The sequence below is a fragment of the Cygnus olor genome, chromosome 5 (genome assembly GCF_009769625.2).
Source record: "Cygnus olor isolate bCygOlo1 chromosome 5, bCygOlo1.pri.v2, whole genome shotgun sequence".
Lineage (NCBI taxonomy): Eukaryota > Metazoa > Chordata > Aves > Anseriformes > Anatidae > Cygnus > Cygnus olor.
Window position 1 is genome coordinate 1,859,444 of NC_049173.1, and position 25,284 is coordinate 1,884,727.

General features: G+C 43.9%; 1 protein-coding gene across 4 annotated transcripts in view; it reads right to left on the reverse strand.

Annotated features, from left to right (window-relative positions):
• Nucleotides 1–25,284, reverse strand: part of MDGA2 (MAM domain containing glycosylphosphatidylinositol anchor 2) — a 339,526-nt gene that overhangs the window by 148,197 nt on the left and 166,045 nt on the right. For all 4 annotated transcript variants that reach the window (XM_040559492.1, XM_040559491.1, XM_040559493.1 and 1 more), the window contains 3 exons: nt 24,098–24,294; nt 20,451–20,583; nt 4,159–4,428 (listed from right to left, as the gene is read on the reverse strand). In XM_040559492.1, the coding sequence (XP_040415426.1) occupies nt 4,159–4,428; nt 20,451–20,583; nt 24,098–24,294 (600 nt within the window). The remainder of the gene's footprint in view (nt 1–4,158; nt 4,429–20,450; nt 20,584–24,097; nt 24,295–25,284) is intronic.

Below are 25,284 nucleotides of genomic sequence, written 5' to 3' on the forward strand. Positions count from 1 at the left end.
AGAGAGTTGTGGTGAATGGAGTCAAATCTGGTTGGAGGCTGGTCACTAGTGGTGTCCCCCAGGGCTCGGTACTGGGGCCGGTCCTCTTTGATATCTTTATCGATGATCTGGATGAGGGCGTCCAGTGCACCCTCAGTAAGTTTGCAGATGACACCAAGTTAGGTGCGTGTGTCGATCTGCTCGAGGGCAGGAAGATCTGGATAGGCTGGACCGATGGGCTGAGGTCAACTGTATGAAGTTCAACAAGGCCAAGTGCCGGGTCCTGCACCTGGGGCGCAACAACCCCAAGCAGAGCTACAGGCTGGGAGATGAGTGGCTGGAAAGCTGCCTGGCCGAGAAGGACCTGGGAGTATTGGTTGATAGGCAGCTGAATATGAGCCAGCAGTGTGCTCAGGTGGCCAAGAAGGCCAAGAGCATCCTGGCCTGTATAAGAAGCAGTGTGGCCAGCAGGTCTAGGGAAGTGATTGTGCCCCTGTACTCGGCTCTGGTGAGGCTGCACCTTGAGTACTGTGTTCAGTTTTGGGCCCCTCGCTACAGGAAGGACATGGACGTGCTCGAGCGAGTCCAGAGAAGGGCGACCAAGCTGGTGAGGGGTCTGGAGAACAAGTCTTACGAGGAGCGGCTGAGGGAGCTGGGCTTGTTCAGCCTGGAGAAGAGGAGGCTCAGGGGCGACCTTATCGCTCTCTACAGTTACCTTAAAGGAGGTAAGAGAGGTGGGGGTTGGTCTGTTCTCCCACGTGCCTGGTGACAGGACGAGGGGGAATGGGCGAAAGTTGCGACAGGGGAGTTTTAGGTTGGATGTTAGGAAGTACTTCTTTACCGAAAGGGTTATTAAGCATTGGAACGGGCTGCCCAGGGAGGTGGTGGAGTCACCATCCCTGGAGGTCTTTAAAAGATGTTTAGATGTAGAGCTTAGCGATATGGTTTAGTGGAGTACTTAGTGTTAGGTTGGAGGTTGGACTCGATGATCTTGAGGTCTCTTCCAACCTAGAAATCTGTGTCTGTGTGTCTGAGTTAAACTGATAATGGCATTCTTCAAAATCGCTGTGTTTTGCAGACTTTCTCACTAAATGGGGACTTCACCAGGTAAACAACATGTGGCCTTGTTGCAGAGACAGCTGTGCCAGCTGGAAAAGCCCCATGCACCACGTCGTTTATTTGCCTCTGGTGAGCTCCCGCTCAAAGCAAACAGAGGAAATGGAAGACATTACATTAAATCTATGCCTCTTAAGAAATGACATGATGGTACTCTACACAATTGCTCTCCATCTCAGCAAAACTTTTGCTAACATTATCTGATGGGTGGAAGAGAAAGGCACTGACCCAATGGCTCAGTAGAATGGCGACAAAGGAAGCCAACTGTGGCTCACAACTTGCTTAAGAAAGTGGTACCTATAAAGTACCTTACTTCATCTGCAAGTGGTACTTTGCCTGAGCAGGTGACGAACGAGGGAGCCTCTTTCCCAGCAGATGTATGCACTGCCTGGTGTTTTGCAAGGGACCTGCGTTCACGTGAACCAATGAGCAAGCATGTAGCGTGTTTCTGTTGGAAGGACTTACAGTTCCTTGTAAGATATACAGGCAAAAAGAGGAAAAAAACAACATCCAAAGATGTCTATGACTAAACGGGTTCCTTGCTACAATGGCAGCTTTGGTCTATTTTACTTTCAGAACATCTTCGATGCCAATGCTCACTGGAAGAAGAGAAAAATGAGTAACAGCCAAAGAGATCACACATTAAACGCTTATGCATATTAGGAGGGTGCAAACCAATACCACTAGTGGCACCTGCTATCCCACTGCTGCTGGAGCAGTGCATGGCAGTCATAGGAGCCAGTTATTCGCACCCTGGACACTTATGTATTTATGTTTATTTCTTTCTGAAGGATTCTCTCCGATTTTAGATTTATTTAATTAAATGTATGATAGTCATATGGCATCATTCATAATGGATTCAAAGGAAAGTGTGATGGGTATTTACGAATTTGGGCAGTCAGCCACAAAGACAAGAAAATGCCCAGAAAAAAAAAAAAAAAAAAATCAAGAGCTGCTGGAAGATAAGGTAGCATCAATTGGATGAAGCACACACAATAAAGGCATGTTTGGATAAATGCACGGTGAAATTTAGTAAGTTTTAAGGGGAACAAATTTAATCCAAGCCCTGATGGCACTTTTTACAATTTTACATTCCTATCTGTGTAAGATTAGGGGATTATTGTCTAGTCCTGGGATCGGTAGTCCAACCTGAGAGAAGCTGCAAACTCCAATTACCAACTGCTTCTCCTGCAAGGCTTAGTTGCCATTTCAACTAAATACTCTTTTCTCCTCAGCTGCTGTATGAAAATCCTGATAAACAGCAACAAAAAAAAAGAGATGAAAGAGAGAGAAGCAATGAGCTGTGGGCAAAATGCTAAGAAACGTAAACACAAAGTAAAATCCAAACTTGTGTGCAAATTTCTCTCACATTTCACTGCTAAACTCCGCATCCCTTTTAGTAAAAATAAATCAACTAAGGCCAGAGTAAAAAGATTTTTTAAAGACAATTCTTTCCCTTTAACAGAAATAATAGTGAAGGGGAAAAATCACAGCATGCAGCCATGTACCGGGGGGCTGCACTTCACTGATTTGATGGGGTGATGTTCCTTGTGGTGGTTGCTTCTCAGAATTAACAGCCACACAGAAGAGAAGAAAAAAAAGAATCTTCCTCAAATGTTTTAATGATATTTTGTTCAACATCTTGCAGCTCCTAGGCATCTCATAGGCATGGGCTTCTATAAATAAAAATGTGAGGGCATATCATTATTATGCTATGACTCATGGAATTTGTATCTGCAGGGAGCTAGGGACTTGGCTTTTCCTCTGGGCTCTCTGGTGCTGTCTGCTGGGTCAATTAAAATACTCATATTTTCTTTCACACAAAGCCTTTCCTCTCCCTTTGCTTATTCTGAGCGTGTGTTTCACTCACATCTTCCCATCACAACCTCATCACCGTTGTAAATCACAGCAAATTAATGTTGATGCTGTGTTCTTGAAACAACACTGCTTTTGCCTCTTGACAACAAAACCCCTAAGCCAAATGTCAAAAATTGAATGGAAATACAATATTACAAATAAATCTGTGGACTTCTGATAAACTCCTGCAGACCTAGGCTGATGTGATGCTCTCTCCCTGACCCCCAGAACAGAAATAGCTTCTAATTCATCGTCCTGCTGAAGAGCATAATACGTTGGGCAATAAGAACTGAACAGGGGTTATGGCTCTCATAAAACATTCACACCACTGGCTCCTTATACAGCAGTTTCTCCTGAGTATGATTAATCACATGGTATTATTTAAAGTTCCTATGGCGTGGGAGTTTATGTTTCAGTAGCATTCATAGATTAGATTATAGAAAATTAGTTTCAGATGAACTGTTTGCTTCAGGTAGATTAATCCACTCAGATGATGCCTACCAGCCAAGTGAACCCCGCCTTCAAACCAACTGGCCATGTTCCTGGGGTTACCCAGAAAGCAGTAAACAAGGGGAGAGTTTCTTTCCACCTGGCAGTAATTGCTCTGAAAGCACTCTTCTCTTACTTTTATCTAAGACAGACATTTAGCCTGCTATTTAGCATAATTAAAGCATAGATACTAATCTAAAGCTCCTACCCAGGGAGCAGTCGTCTGATGGCAGCAGATTCACAGCATGCACAACAGCCTTAATTTCAGTAACATGCTCAGCTGACAGGAAGGAAGAAAAGGATGAGGTAGGAAATGATGTCTCCAGGACCCATTAAAGGGAAACTCTGCCACAGCCCCTGCTCTCAGGGCTCTGCTAAAAGTGTGTGTGCAGAGGAAGGGCAAGCCTCCCTACTCATGGACAATGACACGGTGTCCTTTGGCAAGCATTTGTCCCCGATTTGAGTGAGAGCTGCTGCATCTGCATGGTACAGAGGCACCACTTCACCCCAGGAACAGCCCCAAGTAGGGGGCTGGAACCCAGCACAAGAGCCAGTGGCTACCTGAAGCCAGCACCAATTCACTTCAAGCATTACTAGAACTGACCAGAAATACGTCTGGAAATGTATGATGCCACTGTGTGAATGCAGCCATCCCGTCAGATTAGGGTTCTATTTATCCTCCAACGTAAAGGCTGTTAGTTTGCCAGCTCAGCTTACCTCTTACAATGATGTTGGTGGACTTTTTTGCAGGGTTTCCAACATTGTTATTGGCGACACAACTGTATGTGCCAGCATCTTCCGATGTGATGGCAGGTATCGTCAGTGTGCCGCCGTTGAGGACCGTCTTCTCGGGCAGGACGCCAGCGGACCTCACCCACGTCAGGCTGGGGGCTGGCTCCCCTCCTGTTGTCACACAGACTAAGGTGATCGCCTCCCCAGGGTTCACCACTATTGGGTCGTCCACAAGAAGCTTAATTGAAGGGGATGCTGCAAAACACAAGAGGAAAAGGAAGGTGTAGTGGGGCAATATCTGTGCCATTGCTCAGTCTGGCCAAGCACACTCAAGTCAAGTAAGATCAGCAAAGGCTTCGGCTGCGGCGCTCCTAGGAGGACCATGCATACTCTGAGAAGGCTGCTCCTCATCCTCCTGCTCCACCTGGCTCCACGCGTCCCCTGCTCCGCACCCTGCTCAGGCACCTGCTTGTCCCTCGCTGTCAAACAGCGGGTGATGATTTACGTGCAGACAGCCCCGCGGCCGTGCTTGGGAAGTAATGTATAATGCATGGGATAGGTGCCAGCACGCTGGATTTCCAACCCTGGAAGAAAAGCATTAGTAACAATCTTCTTTGGCACAGAAGCCACGTTGTTCTCTTCAAGTCAGATCCTCTCCATTGAAAACCAGCCCTCTTAATCCGCCCGCCTCCCCGATGAACCCCCCGGGACCTGGCTGCGAACTGAGAGGAATTTATAGAGTTTGAGTCGCGTCTGCTGAGGCAGGGGTCACCCCGTGGGACACCCCCGGCACACTTGTAAGCAGGAGAACGCAGCTCGAACCCTTTTATCCTGCTTGGGCTGTGCGCCCGGCAGCCCCAGCCGACAGCACAGCCCTGGCTCCATCCCCTCCCTCGCTGGCAGGTGGGAGAGGTGCAGGCTAATTAGGCCCCCGCTAACTACCACACAGCGGGCAGGGGGCTGAGGGCCTTTGGGCAGCACCACCACCACACCAGCTGAACTACACCACAGCACGGGCTAATGGCAAGATGCTGCTGCTCTCAGACGGGAGAAGCCCGAGATTAAATTTAATTCTCTCTCCTTGCCTATTCTTTTCCCTGAAATACCTGCACACGACGTACGGGGAGCAACAGAAATGCTCAGTAGGAAGCGACATGGCAGGGCACTCCATTTTAGATGCTGAGCTGCAATTTCTATGGAGGGATCCACCCTTACTGGATTAGGACGTTGAAGGAATACTCCAAGCTGCATAAAGGATGAGCCAAAGCCTAAACCCACATTGCTAGCACAGAAAAACAGCAGTGCTAGACGAACGTGTGCATAAAGGTGAAGGATGGAAATTTTGCGTAAAATCTAGGGAAAGAAAACCAGAAAGGTGACAATAAAAATAAAAGGAAATAAAAATGTTACATCCGGAAATGACATATCATTATCACTGTTACTATAGAGATATTTCTGTGTGCTCTGCTTTATATGTGAATCTTATTTTGATATTAAAAGAATATAATAATCACTAAAGGCAAGTACAAGTCAATTACAAAATAGGAGTTTTCTTTACTGGGCACTCACCCAGGAGGAGCTGGCTCTCTGCATTCACAAGCGGCAGCACACGAAGGGAAAGCACTTTTCTTTTACACCCGCCCCCAGCAGAGCGGGAACGGGCCATGCCCCAGCCAGGGAAACACTTCAGGAGAGCAGGAGCACAGAGGTTCACGGGCAAAGCCTCCTCCTCCAGCTCCTCCAGGCTCAAGATCCCACGGCCACTTTCCAGTGTCAATTACTGGGCTCGTGTAACCGACATAAAGGCAACAAGGCTGCGTGCTCGGCTAAAAACACGGTCAGCAAACAAGCAGCACCAGCCACTAACTGTGTAGGTGTCTGAGTGTGAGCCCCTGACCTCAATCTCTGTCATCAGCTGATGGACTCATCTTCGGGGATTAGAGATATGAGACTGCGTGGCACGTCCTATGCCATGCTGTAGCAGTATTTGTTCAGGAGAAAGCGGCGGAGGCAGGGATCCAGGCACCCGGTGTGCAGCTCGAGCTGAGCTCAGACCTGCAGGGTCATCACTCAACGTGGGGCTTGGGTAGAGCTCAGCTGGCCCCTCTTGCTCCTTCCCTCCCCACCCTGGTAAATGACTTTTCTTTAACAACTCTGGCAAGAAGCTGTTCTCTGCTCTCACTGAACATCCAGCCATGAGACGGGGAACAAGAGAACCACAAATAACGCTTCAAAACTTCGAACAAAAGATGAAAGCTCCAACAATGTCAACCCAACCTGGTGCTGCTGTTTACCATAATAGCCTCATAAGCCTCCAGATGAAAGGGGGCCCTTTGCCATCCTTCAGGTAGAGAGACAAAGATAGCAGCTGATGTTGATAAAAATGCTGTGATACATCCCTTTCATCACAGCACTCAAAACAGTAAGTACATGAAAATTATGGTTTGCATACAGCAATTTCTCCTTGCTTACACCACACATTTCACTTAACTACAACCTACCCCACCAGGCAAACACAAACAAAAATCCAGCAACACGTTCAACGACTACCATGAAAAGCCTGCTTTAAAGCAAAGAATATTAAATAATTCAGAAGAGATACTAAGGGTTCCTGCAAATGAAACTCACTGTAGCATATAAAGGGTCAAATGTCTATTGCAAAGAGAATACGAAACCACAGGAACAATGATCTATTGTTTTGATATTTCCTTGCTTGAAGTCCTACAGACAATCAGTACTTTATGGCAGCGTACCAACAACACAGAACCTCTTATTTTCAGCTTTGCAGTGCAGCAGTGACAGAATTTGGTCTGGCTGAACGTCACACGCATGCTACCAGACTCTGGCTGGGGGATGGAGAGGCTGCAAGGCTCCTGGAGGTCCCTTGGACTGTGTCCCTCCGTGCTGAGAGCTGCTGCCAGCCCAACGCTTCCCCTTTCCAAGAGCTCATTTCTGCTCTCGGTGCAGCAAACACTGACCTTTCCTCCTTCAGCCAGGGACGGGCAGGGATGGGAGTCAATGTGCAGCTGCTTTTGTGCCAAACGTGGATGTGGAAAAGAACAGGGCTAAAGCACTGGTTTAGTCACCCACTGGATGACCTGTATTAATAAACTTGGGTTAATTAACAGCATGTAGGCTTTCTGCAGGTCTGCTTCGCTGGGTAGCTCTTCTGCATTACTCCACCCAGAAATGTTTCCCGTCCCAGACCACAGGAACACCTCCAACTGCTCCCACAGGATGCTGCGGCGACATAGCCGCAAGCAGCTGCCCTTCCCACAGAGGGGCAATGCAGAGCTGGGGCACTGGCAGCAGTGGTGAAGGCACAGAAAAAACAAAACAAACAAACATGTAACAGGAGGGACAGTAAGCCCTGAACTGGACTGCGTAGGATTGCCACCGAATCCCTCTCCCCCAAATTTCCCAAGCAAATATCTGTTAGACCAAAGGTTTAGGATCAGCTCAGGTTTGGGCTGGGGAAACGGAGCTTGCTGCCCTGTGGGATCTCTCCCTGTTCTAGTTTCATGACAGAAAGAAGTACTGCCAAAAGACAATCCCAGGCTTCTGCAAACCCTCTCAGATCCTTGCACACTTCAGGAGACTGAAATTTTGGCGTAACCCTCTCTCTAAAATGGTTTTTTTTGTCTCATTTATTGGTAAATTCTGGGGGCTAAACACACACACAGCACAAAACAGAACTGTTTAATTCATTGCCATGCTACATTTTCAGTCTGACGTGATGAAAAAATAGAGCAGGCATTTATAAAGATGACAAGATGATCCAGAGCAATTATAATAGTTGATGATTATACCAAAATACTGTCGAAGGACTATTAAAACTCATGCTTCAGGGCTTTTTTTTTTTTTTTTGGTCAAGCAGGAGGACAGACTATCACATATCTGTCTGTTGCACTGCTTTTATACACTCTTCTGAAATGTCTCTCAGCGGCTCTCGTTAGGGACAGAATTAGATGTGATGCTAATGGGCTCTGCACGTGGTTATGCACCCTGTGCACCTGTAAAGCATCTTGCATGACTGAACCCAGCCAGGAGAGCCAAGGTGCAGTCCCAGCCCAAACCCAAACTGCGATATCTGTTTTGATAGCAGGAAATCATGCAGCTGAGTCAGAAGGAAGAGGAGATAAAGACTTCTCCAAGAGATCTGACTCATGTTAAAATGACACGATTGAAAAAGCCACTATGTGCAGTTGTGTGCTCCTGGCACAAGTCTGAAATATGCCGGAGCTGTGTTTGCTCTCGGTACTGCTTTGGGGAGTTTCGCTTCAGCCTCCAGCGCACAAGTGGTTTCACCCAGTGGCATCCACACCTTCTGTGACAGCAGAAATACAAGGGTGAGCCACGCTCCCTTCCACTTCTACAGACCGCCCTGCGTTCCTGACACAAGGCTGGAGCCCGTACTGACATCACGCCTGTTCAGTTTTAGATAGGCACAAAGAGATAAGCATTGAGGCTGGTGGAGACCCTCACATCCTCACTAAAAAGCTTCCACACGGTCTCAGCTGAGATCATTTGAAGAGAAGCATATTGCCATGCCAGTAAGCCAGTGATTTATGCCTCCAATCTTCATTTTATTATACAAGTTTTGCAAAAAGTTAGTTTCACCAAGCAGGCTACTTGGCTGGTTGCCACATTTACACAGGGCTCTTCTTACATGAAAGGCACTTTCAGATCGAAGTGCTTCAAAGCCCCCAGAACCCAGCAGGTAGATGTGCAATCAAAAGGAAAGATGCGTGACTACACCAGCTACAAGTTCCCTCTGCGAAGCAGCTGCCTCCTGCCTTAGGAATAAGTTCCTCAGTTTCTGCTTAAATCTTGATGAGATCCCTCAAAACTCCACGAGAAGGTTTAATTTAGGGATGTATTTTATTATTTTCCACTGCTGTATGATTGAATTTGGTTAATCATGCATTATGTCATTTATTTACTACTTTTATCCTCATTCTTGCTCATCTTTCCAAACTGTCTGAAATTTTTCTTCTCCTTCTTCCTAGCCCCAGAGCTCCATCCCTTCATACCACAAAACCACATTTGGGTCATGGAGATATGCTGACACACAGATCAGGGCTGATGTTCTCAGTTTTGTGTAATTAAGCAATATTCAGCACTGGTTTGGAAGTTCAGCATCGGGGCCAACACAACTGTCCAATACCAAAACTGGCGGAGACACCGATGGTGCTCACGTGTGAAATCACAAATTTGTACAGAATTTCTAATGCAGCAAAAACGTCCCCGTCAAAACCAGTCCCTACTAAGTGGAGTGTGTTACCAGCCCAGAGCCACTTCCAAGGTTTCTCCCTGGCTTAGGTCTCCCTTAGATGACCACCAGCCATCCGCACTCATGAGACAAACACTGGGCCAAACACTGGCAAGCAAAGCATCTCCCAGCCAGAGCCTTCAACCTGGCACCAGCGCAGACTCGGCCAGGCAACCTGCCCAGCGGAAACCTTCTTTCAACTCTCTGATAGGAATAATAAACTTTGTAATACAACAATAGCAAGCTTTGGTAAATATTTCCACGGGGGAGTGCATGAAACAAGCTTTCCAAACATCCTATTTGGACACCGTAACGAGAATGGCTCCGTTTTCAAAAGAGCTCTGCGTCTTTGCCGTGCTTTAGAAGCAGGGGTTTCCGAGCGCCAGTCCCACATTTCCAAGTCATGGTTGGTTTGCCAGGGCACAAAGGGAGCCGCAGTGCTGCTGCAAGCCCTCCCCTGCGAAGAACAAGGCACTACTCATGGCGAGGGAAGCCGCTCAGGTCCCATTCATATTGCAGCTGCAGCCTTTTTAAAGGGACTTCAGTTCAGAGGCTTTCGTGTGCAAGTACTGCTTCTGCACCCCGCGTATTTCACTGCACCGCGGAGCCTGGCTGTGAACGCCACAGCGCATGGCAGAGCGTCACAGAGCGCTACTGCAAGTACAGCGGGGCAGAAACCGAGGCCCAGCCAGACCAGTCCTGTGGAGAATTAAAATCAGAACCAAATCAATTTGGTTTTAGTTAGTATTAACATGTTCACACAAGACAAGTTGGGCACTGTTGACATGCAGACAGAGACTAACTACAAGAGGTGTCCACGACATACACCGATCCTCACGGAGTAATAAAACAGCACAGAGCAAGCACTGCTTTTGATTAATGGCTTGAGCAAAAGTTTGCCAGATCCAGCGCAAAGCTAGCAGTCATTAAGTTATCATTAGCACCCTGATATATGTGCTTAACAACATCAGCCTACCGAGCACCTCTGACATGACAACCTAGCTCTACAGCAGAGTGTTTCCAACATTAAACAGAGCCGCCATGGGATCACTGGCAGAGAGACTGGAAACATCTAATTATTGACCCAGTACTGATGTTAACTGAACATGAAAGCAGAAAAGTCTGTACTGCTGCCGGGGCTGGGTATTTGAGACAGGTCTACACCAATAGGAGAAAGACATTTGACACTGATGTAGCACACAGAAGAAATCTGATGCCAAGGTGTGTTATAATTACAACGAGGCAAATATATGTATCTGGACTGGGTATACAGAACTGAGGAAGTGTCACAGTTGGCTCTGAGGATCGCTGGGAAATACAAAAGTAAACTAACAATTTAATAGCCATGTAGAAGTAGAGCAGAAAGTTATGTCCTTGACAACTCACTCATCTATGATGAATAAAAATGAGAAGACATCATTTCCTCCGGTTTTGTGAATTATTTCATATGCAGAACCAAAGTAATAGAACATAATTGAATTACACTTTCTCATATATATGTGTGCATGTGTATCTGTTTAATTTACAGGCTTGATTTCCTGCAGGAATACAACGCATATGCTCATAACACACATACACATTATCAACAGTCCCTTGCAAGTCAGATCAAAAAGAGAGAACACTTGAGGTCCCCACTGTGCTGGGAGCATCATTTCTTATTTACTTACCCAGTATAGTTCAACTATATATATATATTTAATTCCCAGCTGAGGTCAAGATTTTAAATTATTGGGTAAAAATAAACTTTTTATTGACCACACTGTCACAGCATGCTGCAATATTGTAGGTCCTTTCTTTTCATCAATACCCTCTCAGAAAAAAAACTACCAAACCCGCTTTATGCACCCATCCTCTCTGCTTTTATCTTTCCTGCTTTTTACCGACAGACCCATAATCTTCTGACTTATGTTTGACAGTTCCTCTTGTTGGTCTCCCAAACGAGAGAAATCCTGCGGGCAGAACGTGCCAGCGTGTATTGACCCAGCCAGAATAAGATATTCCAGTGGGCCAAACTGTCAAGCAAGCATCCACTTACACGTGCCAGAAGTTCATCTGCGCTTTCAGCCTGTGCAAACTTAGCTCCACACACTGCTAGGAAGAAGCAAGGCTTCTTGGGTCAGTTCACCTTGGGCTTGGCAATGAGTTCTTCAACGAAGTCAAGGGGGAAAAATAGGCAGAGACATGTAAATCTGAGCTCTTTGCTGATGTAGGATGGAAATTCATCACAGAATCACAGGTTGGAAGGGCCTCTGGAGGACATCTGGTCCAAGCTCTCCGCTCCAGCAGGGACACCCAGAGCATGTTGCCCAAGACCATGTCCAGCAAGCTTTTCAAGATCTGCAAGGACGGACACTGCACAACCTCACTGGGCAAGCTGTGAGAGTGCTCAGTCATCCCCACAGTGAAAATGTGGTCTTATAAAGTTGTGTCAAGTAGTGACCGGTCACTTAGAGCTGTGGACTTCAGCGGTTTCTCATTCAGCTGCTGCAGGCAATCTGCATGCGCAAGAGTAGCAAAACACTCTAGCTCTAACAACCTGCAAGTTCTCAACGACTTTGCATTTAGACACATAAAACATATGGCACCTCTTCAGCATACAGATCAATCATATTTTTTTGTTACTTGCTATTTTTCTCATTTCATCATTCCCCTTAAAATTCTAGCACTTGCAAGGGAAGAGATTATTTTTTTTTTGACTTTATACACGCAGTTGCAGACATACTATCAAGAATGTAAAATTATGATGTTGCAGGGGAAGCAGGAAGGAGAGTTGCAGGAAAGAAATAAAGCAAAGAATCAGATTACATTTAGCGAGGTCCATTTTCTGCTGGGCTCAGCCCTTACCCAATATAACAACACCCCTGGGTGCAGATATGTGAATAAAAGCTGGCCTGGAGTGCCGGCCCCAGGGAGGGAGCAGGTAACCCTTTCCCCTCCCTCCATTCTAAACAGCCTTTTTTTTTTTTTTTTTTCCTCCCCCAACTTTTTCTGAAATCTTCTGTTTTTTAACCAATGGGGACGCAGCTTTGATGACTCATCTTCTTTCTTCCCAATTTGCCTGGCTGCTTTTCATCGAGCAGCAGCAGCACTTTGATGACTCGCACTTTGCTCGTGCTGCCGTTCACGCACAGATGTGGCATTGATAGCTCCAACAGGGAGGAAGGGAGGCGGATACGTTTGCTATTCAGAGCACTTCCTCGGTGGTTACGCTCTGAAGACAACTACAATAGCTCACAGCTCCCACACTGTATGAACTATTCATTCTGTGGACATTTTATCAAGAGGGTATGAAGGGAAGGCAGGATCCTCCCTTTAGCAGCAGAGTAGTGTTAAATCAGCTTAACCCACTCGTGAAACTGTCCCCTTCATCACTATATTTAGATGCAAGCCTACATTTAACCAATGTAGGTTTAAATTCATCTCTGCTAATTTCGACCACTGGAATGTCAGGCGTGCAATGCGAGGTCATGGATCTTGATGAGATATAAGCACCCCTAAAGCCCAATTCCTGCTCTCCAAAAATAGATGGGATGAATTGCTCTTCAGAGATGTTTCTCTCCACTGAGTACAGTGCTCCTTGAACAGCCAGCGGAGTACAGATACTGAAGCTTTCAGCATGCTAGATAGGTGAGACAAATCCTGTCTTTCGACAGTAACAGTCATCCAATTAGTGGATTACGAGTGATTGACTAACTGGTGATGCAGAGAAAAGACCCTCAGTGTTGTGTTCAGATTGCCATCCACCATAAGCAAAAGTCAGCAGCCATCGTATGGAGCTGCATAAAGAGGAACTTTGCTGGAAGATGTACAAAACAAGCCCTGCATCAAGCTCCACGCTGATGAGGCTGGGTGCAGAGCATCCTACATGCCCTGAAGCACTGAATTCCACCAGGGAGGTGGACAGAGGACATCAACAGGAGCAGTGTGAGGCGCAGAGGATGTTATTCATGGGGAACAAAATAAGGAGCTCGGTCCATTACACAACAGAAGAGATAGGACAAGATAACCACCTTCAATACATAAAACATTGCTGTGAGGAGGCAAAGGGTAATAATCTCTTCTCCATGCCACAGCAGACAGGAGCAGAGTGATGGGCTGTAGTTATGGAAAGGCAGGTTTGGGCTGGACATCAGATAACACTTTCAGCAGCTGGGACGTGCAAGCACAGGGCCAGACTGCCTGCCAATAATGCCAAACCTCTGCTGCTGGCAGCTCCTCAACACGGGTCCAACAGACACTGGTAGGACAGGGTTTAGATCCAGTGCATTCTGCCATCAAGAATAGGAATAGATGACCTCTTAGGGTCATTACCAGCTTTATTTTCTATTATTCCTTCTTACTATAGCATTAATACCATCTACCTTCAGCATTCAGCTCTGAGTATGCAGCTGGCTGTATTTCTTATCCGAGGATTTCAGGCCTTTGTAGTGCAGGACCACGTGTCACTGTAGCACTCTTTAGAATGCCAGGGGATGCTAAGAGAAATACTTTTTAAGGTCAGATAATTCTCTTAAAGATGTATTGTCTGAATGAAGAGAAACAAAGCAAATTTGTCATGACAGACTACTGTTTAATGGAGGGATTAGAAGTGAATTAAGCTTTTTTCAATTTGATTCCCACCAAATCCCAGACAGAGTGCCAGCTTCTGCTGCTATGTGAATGAACTGTGTCATGCAACTGAAAAATCACATATTGAAATACTCATCTTTTTGGTAAAAAGTTACTGTTTTGGATTATTTCTATGTTAGAAGCTGCCAGAAATCAACCTCAACGTTAAACATTAATGATACTGTACTGATACCTGTACTAAACAGCCTTAACTGTCTAATTCAAACTAATACACATTTTCAAATGAATCAATGGCCCTGAAATTGCTTTGTAGCTCAAGATCAATATTTTATTTGCTTTTACTCAATCAAATTAGAAGAAATATATAGGAAGCCCAGAATTTTGATATTGAAAGCTGCCTATTTATTTCTACTCTTTACATATCCTAATGATGTTTGAAATAAACCTTTCAAGCTAGATGTTTGGTTTTATGGGTAAGCATCATGCTTTAACACTTTGAAACAATGAACACTCTTAAAAGAATCCATTCATAATTACTATTACGTGTGAGCATTACGATGTGAGATTCAGAGTTCGCTGTATTTCAAGTCACCTTTCCCCACTCTATAGATTAAATAGTGAGTCGCATACAAGCTGGAGAGAGATTTTAATATCATCTGTCAATAATTCATGCTTGATATAGAGCATAATTAATGCTTGGACTAATATAATCCCTATATTTCTAAAGGACGTTGTGCTTGCTCCTGCTGAGCATCTTTAAACCAAGTGCCTCCGTACCAATGTAGGGCTCAGGCTAGGGCAGGGTGACAGCTCCTTTGGGCTTTTATTGGTTCTTGCACAGACAGGGAGGTCCTGGGGAGAGGAGATAATGCTGAATTCAAACTACAGCTTCCACAGCATTGTTTTTCCTTTTGATGTGCGTATTTTAGTCACAGAAACATAGATCATCTCCATCACAAGGGATTTCTGGAGGCCTCTGCTCTGACTCCTGCTTCAAGCAATGCTGATCACACCAGGCTATCCAGGCCCTATACAGTCAAATTTCAAGCATTTTCCCCAAGCCGAACAAACCCTGATCCCTCAGACTCTTCCATACGTGATGTTCTCTAGCCCCAGGCCCTCCCAGACTTGGCGTCATCCAACAACTGGTTCAAAGTGCACTTGGTCCCATTGTTTTGGTCACTAATAACAATATTGTACAATATTGTTTCCGGTTTTGATCCCTGAGGGAGGACTTGAGTAAATGACCACCAGCTGGACACCATGCCACCTTTCAAACACAAAGACTCCTCTGATTTTCCACTAATCATCCACCTCTCACCAGCCTGGCTATAAGGGTACTATAGGAGATCACATCAAAGGTTTTACCCAAAAGAGGCAAGAGAAAGAAAAGGTAGACAAAGGAATCATGGGGGTGATCCCAAACCACCTGTAAGTGGAAGCAGGTGATAAGAAAGGTCTCAGGGAGCCATTCCTATGAGAAGAATGGACCTGCAGCGCTGTGCTCCCCCACCCCACAAACATTTGCTGCCAGCTGTTTTTCATGATTCTTGCTGTTTCAAACTGCAAGGAGCATTTAGAGGGAAAATGTCCCTGATTTCAGGAATACAAACACAGTAAGAGCTCTAAGAGCTTGAATGGGGAAGAGACACGTGAATGTCTCAAAAACGTGAATGGGGAAGAGACACGTCAGCACCTTGCAAGAACCCTCTGAGGCTTCAAGGGAGAGAGGGGACAGCAGCAATCTCAAGAAAAGCCCCAAGGGTGGTGTAGGAGCCAGAATCCGATCAGCCAGACTGTCTTCCTGGGTACACAGGGGACATAGTGAGGCAACAAAAACTGGAAACGTAGAAACTATGAAAGTGTGGAGGTCATGACTCAGTGTGACACCCACTCTCACAGCTGCTCCTCTTCCGACAGCCTGGATTCAAGCACATACACTGAGAAAGTTGTCAGGGTTCCTCCTCCTTGTCAGAATAACCCCTTGATTTTGTTGCAAAGCAGCTGCCTTTCTGCTTTTTCTTCCTATTTTTTTTTAAGTCCTTCTTGCATTAACTTACCCAAATTAACTTCCATGTGCTGATTTTAAAGGAACTCAGTCTACTAAAAACAAATGAGAGCTGCAAAATTAGTCCCTTTGCTGTTCTTCTTCACATCTTGCCTTCTATTTCTGCTCCTGCCACTCACCAGCAATCTGACAGCAGGTGAATCATTTCGGAGTGTTTCTGCTTCCCTTCAAATTTCTCATCTATTTAGATAATACACTTGCAGAGTAATAGCTGTCTTTAAATACAAAGTGGGTCTGGGCCCAACAAGTGCCTCTGCATGCTGCTGTACAATATTAGTGCTAATTGTCTTCTTGGGCTTCAGCATATGCATAGTCACATGCTTCTGAGATGATCTCAGCTTCTCTCATTACAACATCCATTTTATTTTTGTATTTTAAACTAGTCTGCACTGGAACAAAGAAATCCACGTGTCTGAAAAACGATGCTGATGCATTCGAACTCCTGCAGTATCTACAGGCACACGATGATGTGTCTAAGGCTCCACATCCTCACGCAGAACCGATGTAATTAAGACACTGCTGTTGAATGAAGGGGGTGTGAGTGTACCTAATTATACCTATGTGTAACACTTTAAACCTACAGCATGTCCAAAGTATACTGATGAATACGTGTTCATCTGACGGCATCAGCTTAATTACTTCTCTAATTATTCAAGAGGTAGGCAGGAAGTTTTCTTTGGGTTGGTTATATCGCAGTAATTGATTTGTTATTCTGGTGATGCCATGACACACAATGAAACAATCAGCAAGACAGAGTGAGCACAGAAAACAAAAAGGTCACAGGGACAATCCGGCAGGCTGCACTGAGCAGAAATCTCAACTAACTCACCCGAAGACGTGCCTGGTGTTCCTCAAATTAGTCTCTCAACTCTGGTGTGTGAACAGAAGTATAGATGTATGAAAGAGCCTGTGGCATAAATAGTAGCAGGAGAGCACTCGGGTTTGCATGCTTTCCTTGAAATGAATGTCTACATTCATTCCCATGTCACCTACAGTTCTTGGCAAGGGAGGGTGGGGACACTCGAGCATTTCAGAGAAAGAAACAGGAAAAATGTGTTCATGCATCTCTGACACCGTACTCTCTTACACTACAGGAAGATTATCAAGCAAAAGGTTTAAACAGGTGACTTGACTGCCATCTGTGAAAGCCTCAGTGGCCTGGAAGCAAACAGCACTTAGTAGTAGCAGGATACCATAAAAGTGTTAAGAATTTCTCGGGACACAGTAATTGCTATGTTGGTTTTGTTTCACATCTGTTGGACGCCAGTTCCTCACTCGCAGCCTGCTGACAATCATCATATGTGACAAACACTCCTTGCAGCGTGCCGACATCCTGCCGCGCATAAGCACGCCATGGCAATCAGTCGGGACCAGTGGGGAGCCAAGGTGCTCCCTGCAGCACGCAGCCTCCCACCACTGTGTCCATCACCCAAAGAGTTAGCTGCTCTGTGCAGATGGTCCACAGACCCCCGCAAACTCCATCTGCCTGCTGGGACAGCCGATGTCCCCGAGCAGCCCAAGCTGGCATACGCATCCATGGCAAGGAAAGACATTCCCAACTTTACCCTCAAGCCAGTCAATCAAAGAGAGCTTGACAAATAATGCAATTCCACGTCATGCGATAGAAGTCTGAACCAAGTGAGCCAAATCACAGGCGAAACAAGGTGGAAACCCACAGCTGCTGTATTCTTAGCTACCCTCCTTACTCATCTCTCTCAGACAGAACAGACAACTAAAGTTCTACAACAACTCTCCCACCAGCTCTGCTCACAGACCCGATAAACGCGGAACAAGGAAATTGCCAGCAATTTTACTGTGACGTCACATAATTAGTAGCTGAACTTAAACTCACTTGGAGTCACCTCCATTACAAGAAATATCACGCATGTTTGCAAACCATACAGACGCTTCTGTTTGTGTCCTTATTGTTTCCATTATATAGACATCTCCATAACGTGCCTTCAGCCTTAAATTAAAAACAGATGGACAGGCTAGGACTACTCTATAGCAGAGTATCGGGTTTGGGTTCTGGTTTTCATTAAGGTGGATTTATGCTGGATTATTCTGCATTTATCATTTACGTAACTTCTCTGAAGTTACTCAAGGTGAAGTTCTAACAAATAGCTACAACAGATGTCATATCAAATGAGAAAGTTCTGTCCCAGAGTCACCAACATATCAGTCATCATCTTTAATGAGTTATTGCAGTAATTACTATAGCTATTTAATCTTGCTCTTGATGGTAGTTGCCACCAGATACTTCACGAGAAGTGTGAATTTACATTTTCAGGCTTGTTTACTTGTCAAGTATTCCTGAAGAGCTCCTCCTGTTAATGTACCGCTACTACCTCCCAGAGAAGAAACTTTCTCCCAAAATAAGCATGACATTTGTAAGGTGGAAATAATTCATTTTTGTGGCAAAATAAGATCGAGATCACCTATGCTCAGTTTGGAATGGCTATGTTATTTCAAGTTTCACCATTATCATAGTGTAAACAAATTTCTGTAGCAGCTGAGGTCCAACATGGTAGAGACTGTTCTGGCACCACTAATAAAATCATCCCCTCTTACAAATGAGCGAAGGAAACACTTTGGTGAGGCTGAGCCCTGCTTGTGAGACCATAATGGTCATGGCCAATATGCAGGTACTGGACAAGACAACTTCTATAGCTGGAAAAAGAAGAGCCCTACAACTTCTGCTGAGCAACCAGACTGCAGGTTACAACCCTCATCCTTCATTCTCATGCAAGAAAGTGGAAAAGTTATGACTAGTGTGGAGAGGAAAGTTGCTCTCAACTATCATCTATGCCACTCCACAGCAGATGAAATTTCATCTCTCTCCTGGTATGAAGTCAGTCCAAGTAAAGAAAGCCAAACCTCACTTTTTATTTTTTTATTTTTTCTTCCTGGCAAAATTAGTAGGAGAATAAAATGAGTGCTTCCAATACGTTTTGCTAGGTACCTTTGGAGCTGATTGTAATTCCCTTACTGCCAGTGGCAGCTTTAAAGCTGGGCTGTTAATTTGCTTTGCAGTGGGTTGTGCACAGGAACGGTACATAACACAGTTCTGGAGTCCCTGCTGTCAAATCAGAAATTCAGAAAAGGCTGAAGGCAACTCCTTGGAATAAATCCATGAGAGCAGAAATAATGTGAAATGTGCAAGTGCAAATAAAATTCATAGTTCATCTTAGATGCACTCAGCATGTTAATACCTCAACTGTTTTGTTCATTTGCTACCTGTTTTCAGTGCCTTGAAGCACACATTATTAAGGCACAGCCCAGCATAATCTAACTCGAAGTCTTCAAATGTTACATCATTTCCTGCAGAACAGTTCTCCAGAAAACACTTCTGTGAAATCTCTAATTACTTAAAACCCTAAGCCAAGGACTTTGCTCTTTGGCTTCAAGTCTATAAAGCACTTCAGACACAAATCATCTGCTGATCCTGGATGCAAAACCTTTAAGAGATTCAAAATCTATAATTTCCATCCTGCCAGAAACCAGCATTCAAAAGTGTGCTTGCACTTCCTGCAATCACCAGCTGGCGTGAGACTCTCCAGATCCACAGCAATGACACAACCACTGGAGAGAGGAAGATGCACAACTGGACGTTTGCTCAGCCAGGCCCAAGTCCAAAGAAAAGAGCAAAGGCACAAGAAATGCCATAACATGCAGACACCTTGGTCAGAGACAGATAAATACCGAGGTAACCTGCTGCAAAGCAGTTCAACACTTGACTGCTTGAATATTTTCATTTGAAGCAATTAAATCTGAAAAAAAATGTTTTTATTTAAATCAATGTAAGAAGTCAATGTTTCATTCACTGTAAGAATATATCAGCTCAATCAATATATCAAAACAATGGTTTAAACCAATGTAAGAATATCAAAAGGTTGATTTATTTTCCTAAAATGTTTTGTTGATTACAAATAAGTAGCTTCCAGCAAAATGTTGTGAGAAGCATTTGAGAGTGGAGGACTTGTAAAGGAATGTTCTACCCTGTGCCAGCCTTGGTTGAGAAGCCCTTTCCTTTTACCTCGCTGCAATCCCTTCTTTGAAGTCGAGTCTATTCACACCAACAAAACCTCCTGACACTAGAGGAAAATATAAATTGTGATATAAAACCTAGAAAGTGATAAATATTGATACCAATAAACAAAAAGAAATCTTCTTCAAATCTTAACTTTGCTGAGAAAAAGAAAAAACAACTGAAATAATTGACTTCTACAGCTTGGTCCTAAATAGTTCCAACCGCAGTAGCTCCTACTATACAGACACATATTGTAAGTGACACAACAAAGCCGTGCAACCCAAAAGACCACCAAAGGAACATTAAATGAGCAGGGGCAGTCACTGCTGGAGGCTCACCTGTTTTGTTAGAGAGTCGGAAGGACACCATCTTGTCGGGAATGCTGCAGACATTCCTCACCGAGGCGATGCAGCTGTAATTCGCGTAGTCCTGAGGTCGGAGGTTCTTCAGCTTCAGGATCTTCGTTTCCCCCTGCAGGAGCAAGAGACAGCATTAGGAAGAGCCTGAAGCAGAGGAGCGAGGAGAGCTGTGGGGAAATTGTTTTGGCAGTCTTTGAAGTCACAGCATTATTCTGGATAATATGTCGTAAAGTACAATCTGCTTGATGAAAAGAATCATAAGCTACAGAAATCCTGCTGCTTTTCCTTTGAAAATGAGCTCCTGATGGATTTTATTTTTAGCCAGGGGTGTAAATGATGGAGCAGGGACCTGAAAAGGATGTGTAATGAAGGAGTTCCTTCTGATGTGATCAAGAGAAAACTGTAGTGTCCAAATATGAGATTTCCACAGCAGCTCTATGTGAAATGGGCACCGCAGAGCTGGGAACTCGGGAGAAAAAGTTGCTGAAATGCGTATGCAAAATCTTGAAGTATTGTTAGCAACAGCAGTAACAGAAAGCTGAATGGACTGTTAGGTACAACATCCCCTGTTAGACTGAGCACACAGGGATGCCACAGAGCACAAAAGGCAAGAAGAAAGCAGGTGAGTACAGCAGAGCACAGCAGGGCATCATACATGACAGAGTGACAGTGGAGGGCTGCAGAAACATCGGATACGTCTCCATTTAACTATACATGCATATTATTCATCCTAGCACTAAAATAACAAACTTCCCTGCATTTTCAACCTCCTCTTCCAGCTGCCCACTTTCAAGTCTTCGCCTGTGTTTATGCTGATAAGCTAAAAAGGTATTGTGCTTAGGACAGGCTGCGGCACAACCCCAGCCCTGGGAGGCAAACACTGAGCCAGCTCATAAGGCGTCAAAAGAGCAAACTATGAAAAATGTTCATTATTATGTTATTATAAAGCTGCTACCACTCCTAATTTCATCACGGCTTGGGAAACATATTGCCTTTTTTTTAACAACATCATGAGCACATATAGGGAAATATGTGGTCGTCTGTGAAAATGCACGCATAGCGCTAGCAAAAACAAAACAAAACAAAAACAAATGAACAAAAACAAGAAAAGAAGATACAGTTAGCAAGAAAAGAAAAGAGATAGTCATTAAATCAAGCTCAGTAGATGTTTGGAGCATTGGAACTGAAGTGCTCTGTATGTACAATCAGTCCCACAGAAATGATGTGATTAAAATCAAGCTCATGCTGATTCAGTGTTTGCACGGCTGAAGCCTTCGAATGGGTGTTCCTAAAGAAAAAGATCCTACTTCAAAAAGAGATTCATCTGGACTGGAGAAGGGCCTGATCCTGGTTAGTGGGAACGCAGCTACCAAAGCCATTAAGTTCTGGATTAGACTCAAACACAGAGCAGCTACATCCCACCGATTTGGTCTTTAGCTGCGGACTCCAAGTGGAACTTGTGAGCTGAACTCACAATGGTATTCTGGATCATGTTCCCAGATTGCAGAGATTTGTAAAAATATATATCTATTTTCTTCATTGGTTTGAATAATTAGTCTAATTATGTCTAATTGCATAATTATTGTAAATACAGCAAATTTAATGTTGCGCTCAGACTGTGCAATTACAATGTGCAATGAGGATGATGCAAACTCTTAGGAAAAAAATCTGCATCAAGATTTCAGTTTTGAAAAATTTGGTATTTCTAACACTCCCACAGATGAGACTGCACGTTTGTTCTTTCCCCTTCCCGACCCCCTCATGGCAGCTAAAATAAGTAGCTGACATTACCTTACTCATCAGAAAAAATCTGTGCTTAAAGTTCAAGAATTCTTTTTTATTTGCCCAGTTTTTAAAGTGACTTCTGCGATTTGATAAAACAAAGAAACTAGCATAAAGAAAAACTGGCCTTTTGGGGCACAATAACTTAGAAAAATTATTTGTGCTACTGTTTTCCCTCACATTTCTTTTGATTTTCAGATTGATAATCCAGCTTTAAAGCAACCAACAAACAAATGCCACCTCAAATTCACCTCTTGGTGCTCTGAAGATATATCCCCTCTATCCCTCTTCACACCAGCTCTTACCGTTTGTTACCATATCATAAGCAGAACCAATTCTGCAGAGACGTGCAGTAGACATTTATGATTCTTAAACCTTTAATTACATCCTTTCCTCTTATAAACACATATCAGACCTTGTAGGCACTCAGACAAGATATACTTAATTCAACCTGACCTCCAAAAAACATAAAAAGGTTATGGATAAGCTTTGGACTATCGACATGACAATCTGATTTATTCAGATTAATTGGGCCCAGACAGAGGGTCTAGGAAGAACGCTCCCCGTAACCTAGGTATCTTTTTTTTTTTTTTTTTTTTTAAATATTGAATCTAATTTCCTGTGACACATTTTATTAGATACGTTCTTGTTAGATGATTGGAAAGGTATTAATCAGCATTTCCATATTGAGACATTATAAGACTAAAAGGACCACCTCAAGGGAGTCCCTCGCTTTTTAACTAAATCATAAAGATACTTTCATTTACACACTTGAATCCAAAGAAACAAGCCACACATTTGCTAAACTGAATCCATACACGTTAAATTAAAAATAATTTCATCACTTTTAGGAGACCGATAACTTGACTATGTAATCTAATTCTCATCTCTGCAAGGTTCCAGGCACACATTTCTCAGTAGAATACCAAGCCATGGTAGCAATATAAAGCTGTCAAGCATAATAATAAGAAAAACTGAAGGTGCTCTCAAATCATTAGCTGAAAATTATTTATGAAATTTGCAGCTTGCTTTCTGCCATGAAGACCAAATTACCAGGCAGTTTTCACTTGTCTTTACTCGTTGTTGCTTGAGACTTTCCAAAATAACATCATCTCTTTTTTTCTTTTCTTCTTTTTTTTTTTTCTCGTACCATCACACACACTTCTCCACAGACAATAGGATATGTCACCTTTTTATTCCGAGACTGTGTAAGTGTGCTAACAATAAATTAATCTGATCTAATCTGACAGACTCTTTTGATAGCGCAGTCTGCTTTCATGGCTATAAGCAACAGTAGAAAGACTTATAAAAAGCACTTCTTCCCATTTTTGCCACACCATCTTTAAAGTGTGTAAGTCTGGAACAAAAACCTTATATTCAAAGATGTGGAAGGTGGAATAATAATAATAATAATAATAAAACAGGGAGTTGCCTTAGAGTTTAGCCTTCCTGAAAAGCTTTTTAGGCTGTAACTTCTGTACAGAATCACTTTGCATTGTATTGGAAAAGATTAGGAAATAGCAGTCAAATCAGAGCACTGGGCTTGCAGGCTCAAGCAAAATGACTTCCAAGGGGCTCCTGCAGACAGCGCTCATTGTGCATCTTCCCATAGCTTCCTACTTCCTAATTTCTTTATCAAAAAATAAGAAGACATCTTTTATATTAGTAGCTCTTTAAAAACTACATGGGTGGATGTGCCAGGCTGTGGTTCTCTGGAGGGCATGCCCACAACGCACCCCACAAACCCAGCAGGGATGTGCGGACAGACAAGCTCTGCATCCAGTTACAAAGCCCCTGGTGCAAGCACTTGAAGGAGGGATAAATACTGCAACTTCATTTCCTACCTGTGTAAAGAAGGGCTCGTAGATCTCAACTCCTTTATCAGAGCCTTGCAGCAGTACCTCCTGGCCGCGTCTCCAGCTGTACCGAACAGGTGGATTGGAGTTGGCAACACACCTGAGAAACACAGTTCTCTCATAGTAAAACTGCTCCTTTGCTTCCCCTATGCTCTGGTGGACTGTCACTATCGGGTCATCCAAATCTGGAAAGGCAGAAGAAACAACAGAGATAAAGTCAGGCTCCACCAACACCGTGATCCTTACCATTCACCAGTGGTGAGCAGGGAAGCACATGTACCGCCCTGTACACAAGTCATGGCAAAATAGAAGCAGTGCGGCTCTAAAACCCATAAATGTACGTTTGAAAACTTCCTGAGCAGAATCCAGTTTTAGAGTTTGTTTTCATCCGTACAGCACATAGCAAAACTGGATCTTTGTTCACCACCCTGGCTTATTACAATACACATGATAATATGATAGTATCAATCATATTTCTGACATGTTTCCATTAATATTTAGGTTTCATCTGGTTTTCATCCCCACTACTGATTTTTTATGTACGATTTTAATTTAAACATCTCTTAGAAAAAAATAGTTTATCAAGCTTTGGTAATAAATAGTCAGGCTCATTTGCATCCTAATGGTAGGATCCACTGGAATGTCGATCATGTGAACGCATCTGTTTTCCTTTAAAGCAGCAATTTAATACAGTAATTTAACGCACATTCCCTTCTTTCAGTTACATGCATTTAACTTCAGGCAGGTAAATTCATCCTAGGCTTTAGAACACACTTCTCTTGATTAAAATACAGATATCATATAATTACTCCCACTGCTTCATCACAGAGAAAATTAGATCCCCACAACAGAACTCATTCATCTTAAATAGGGAAGAAATAGAGATAGCCCTTGGAATGTGAGTACACTTAATGAATTAATTTGGGTTTTATTCCACCAGGAACAAGTAAATTCCTGTTTGCGGGGGTTTACTGTTGTTTACGATGAGCTTTGTTTGAAGGAATAATTACACCCAAGAAGAAAAAAAAGCAACAACAACAATGGCTGTCATCACCAGCTAAAAACACTTGGCCCCAACCAACGTGGTCAGCAGATCCTCACCGAGCTTTCGGGAGGAGTTCCACCACCCAGCAAGCTGGCAGCCAACGCAGGCTGCTGCTCAAAGCCAGCAGGTA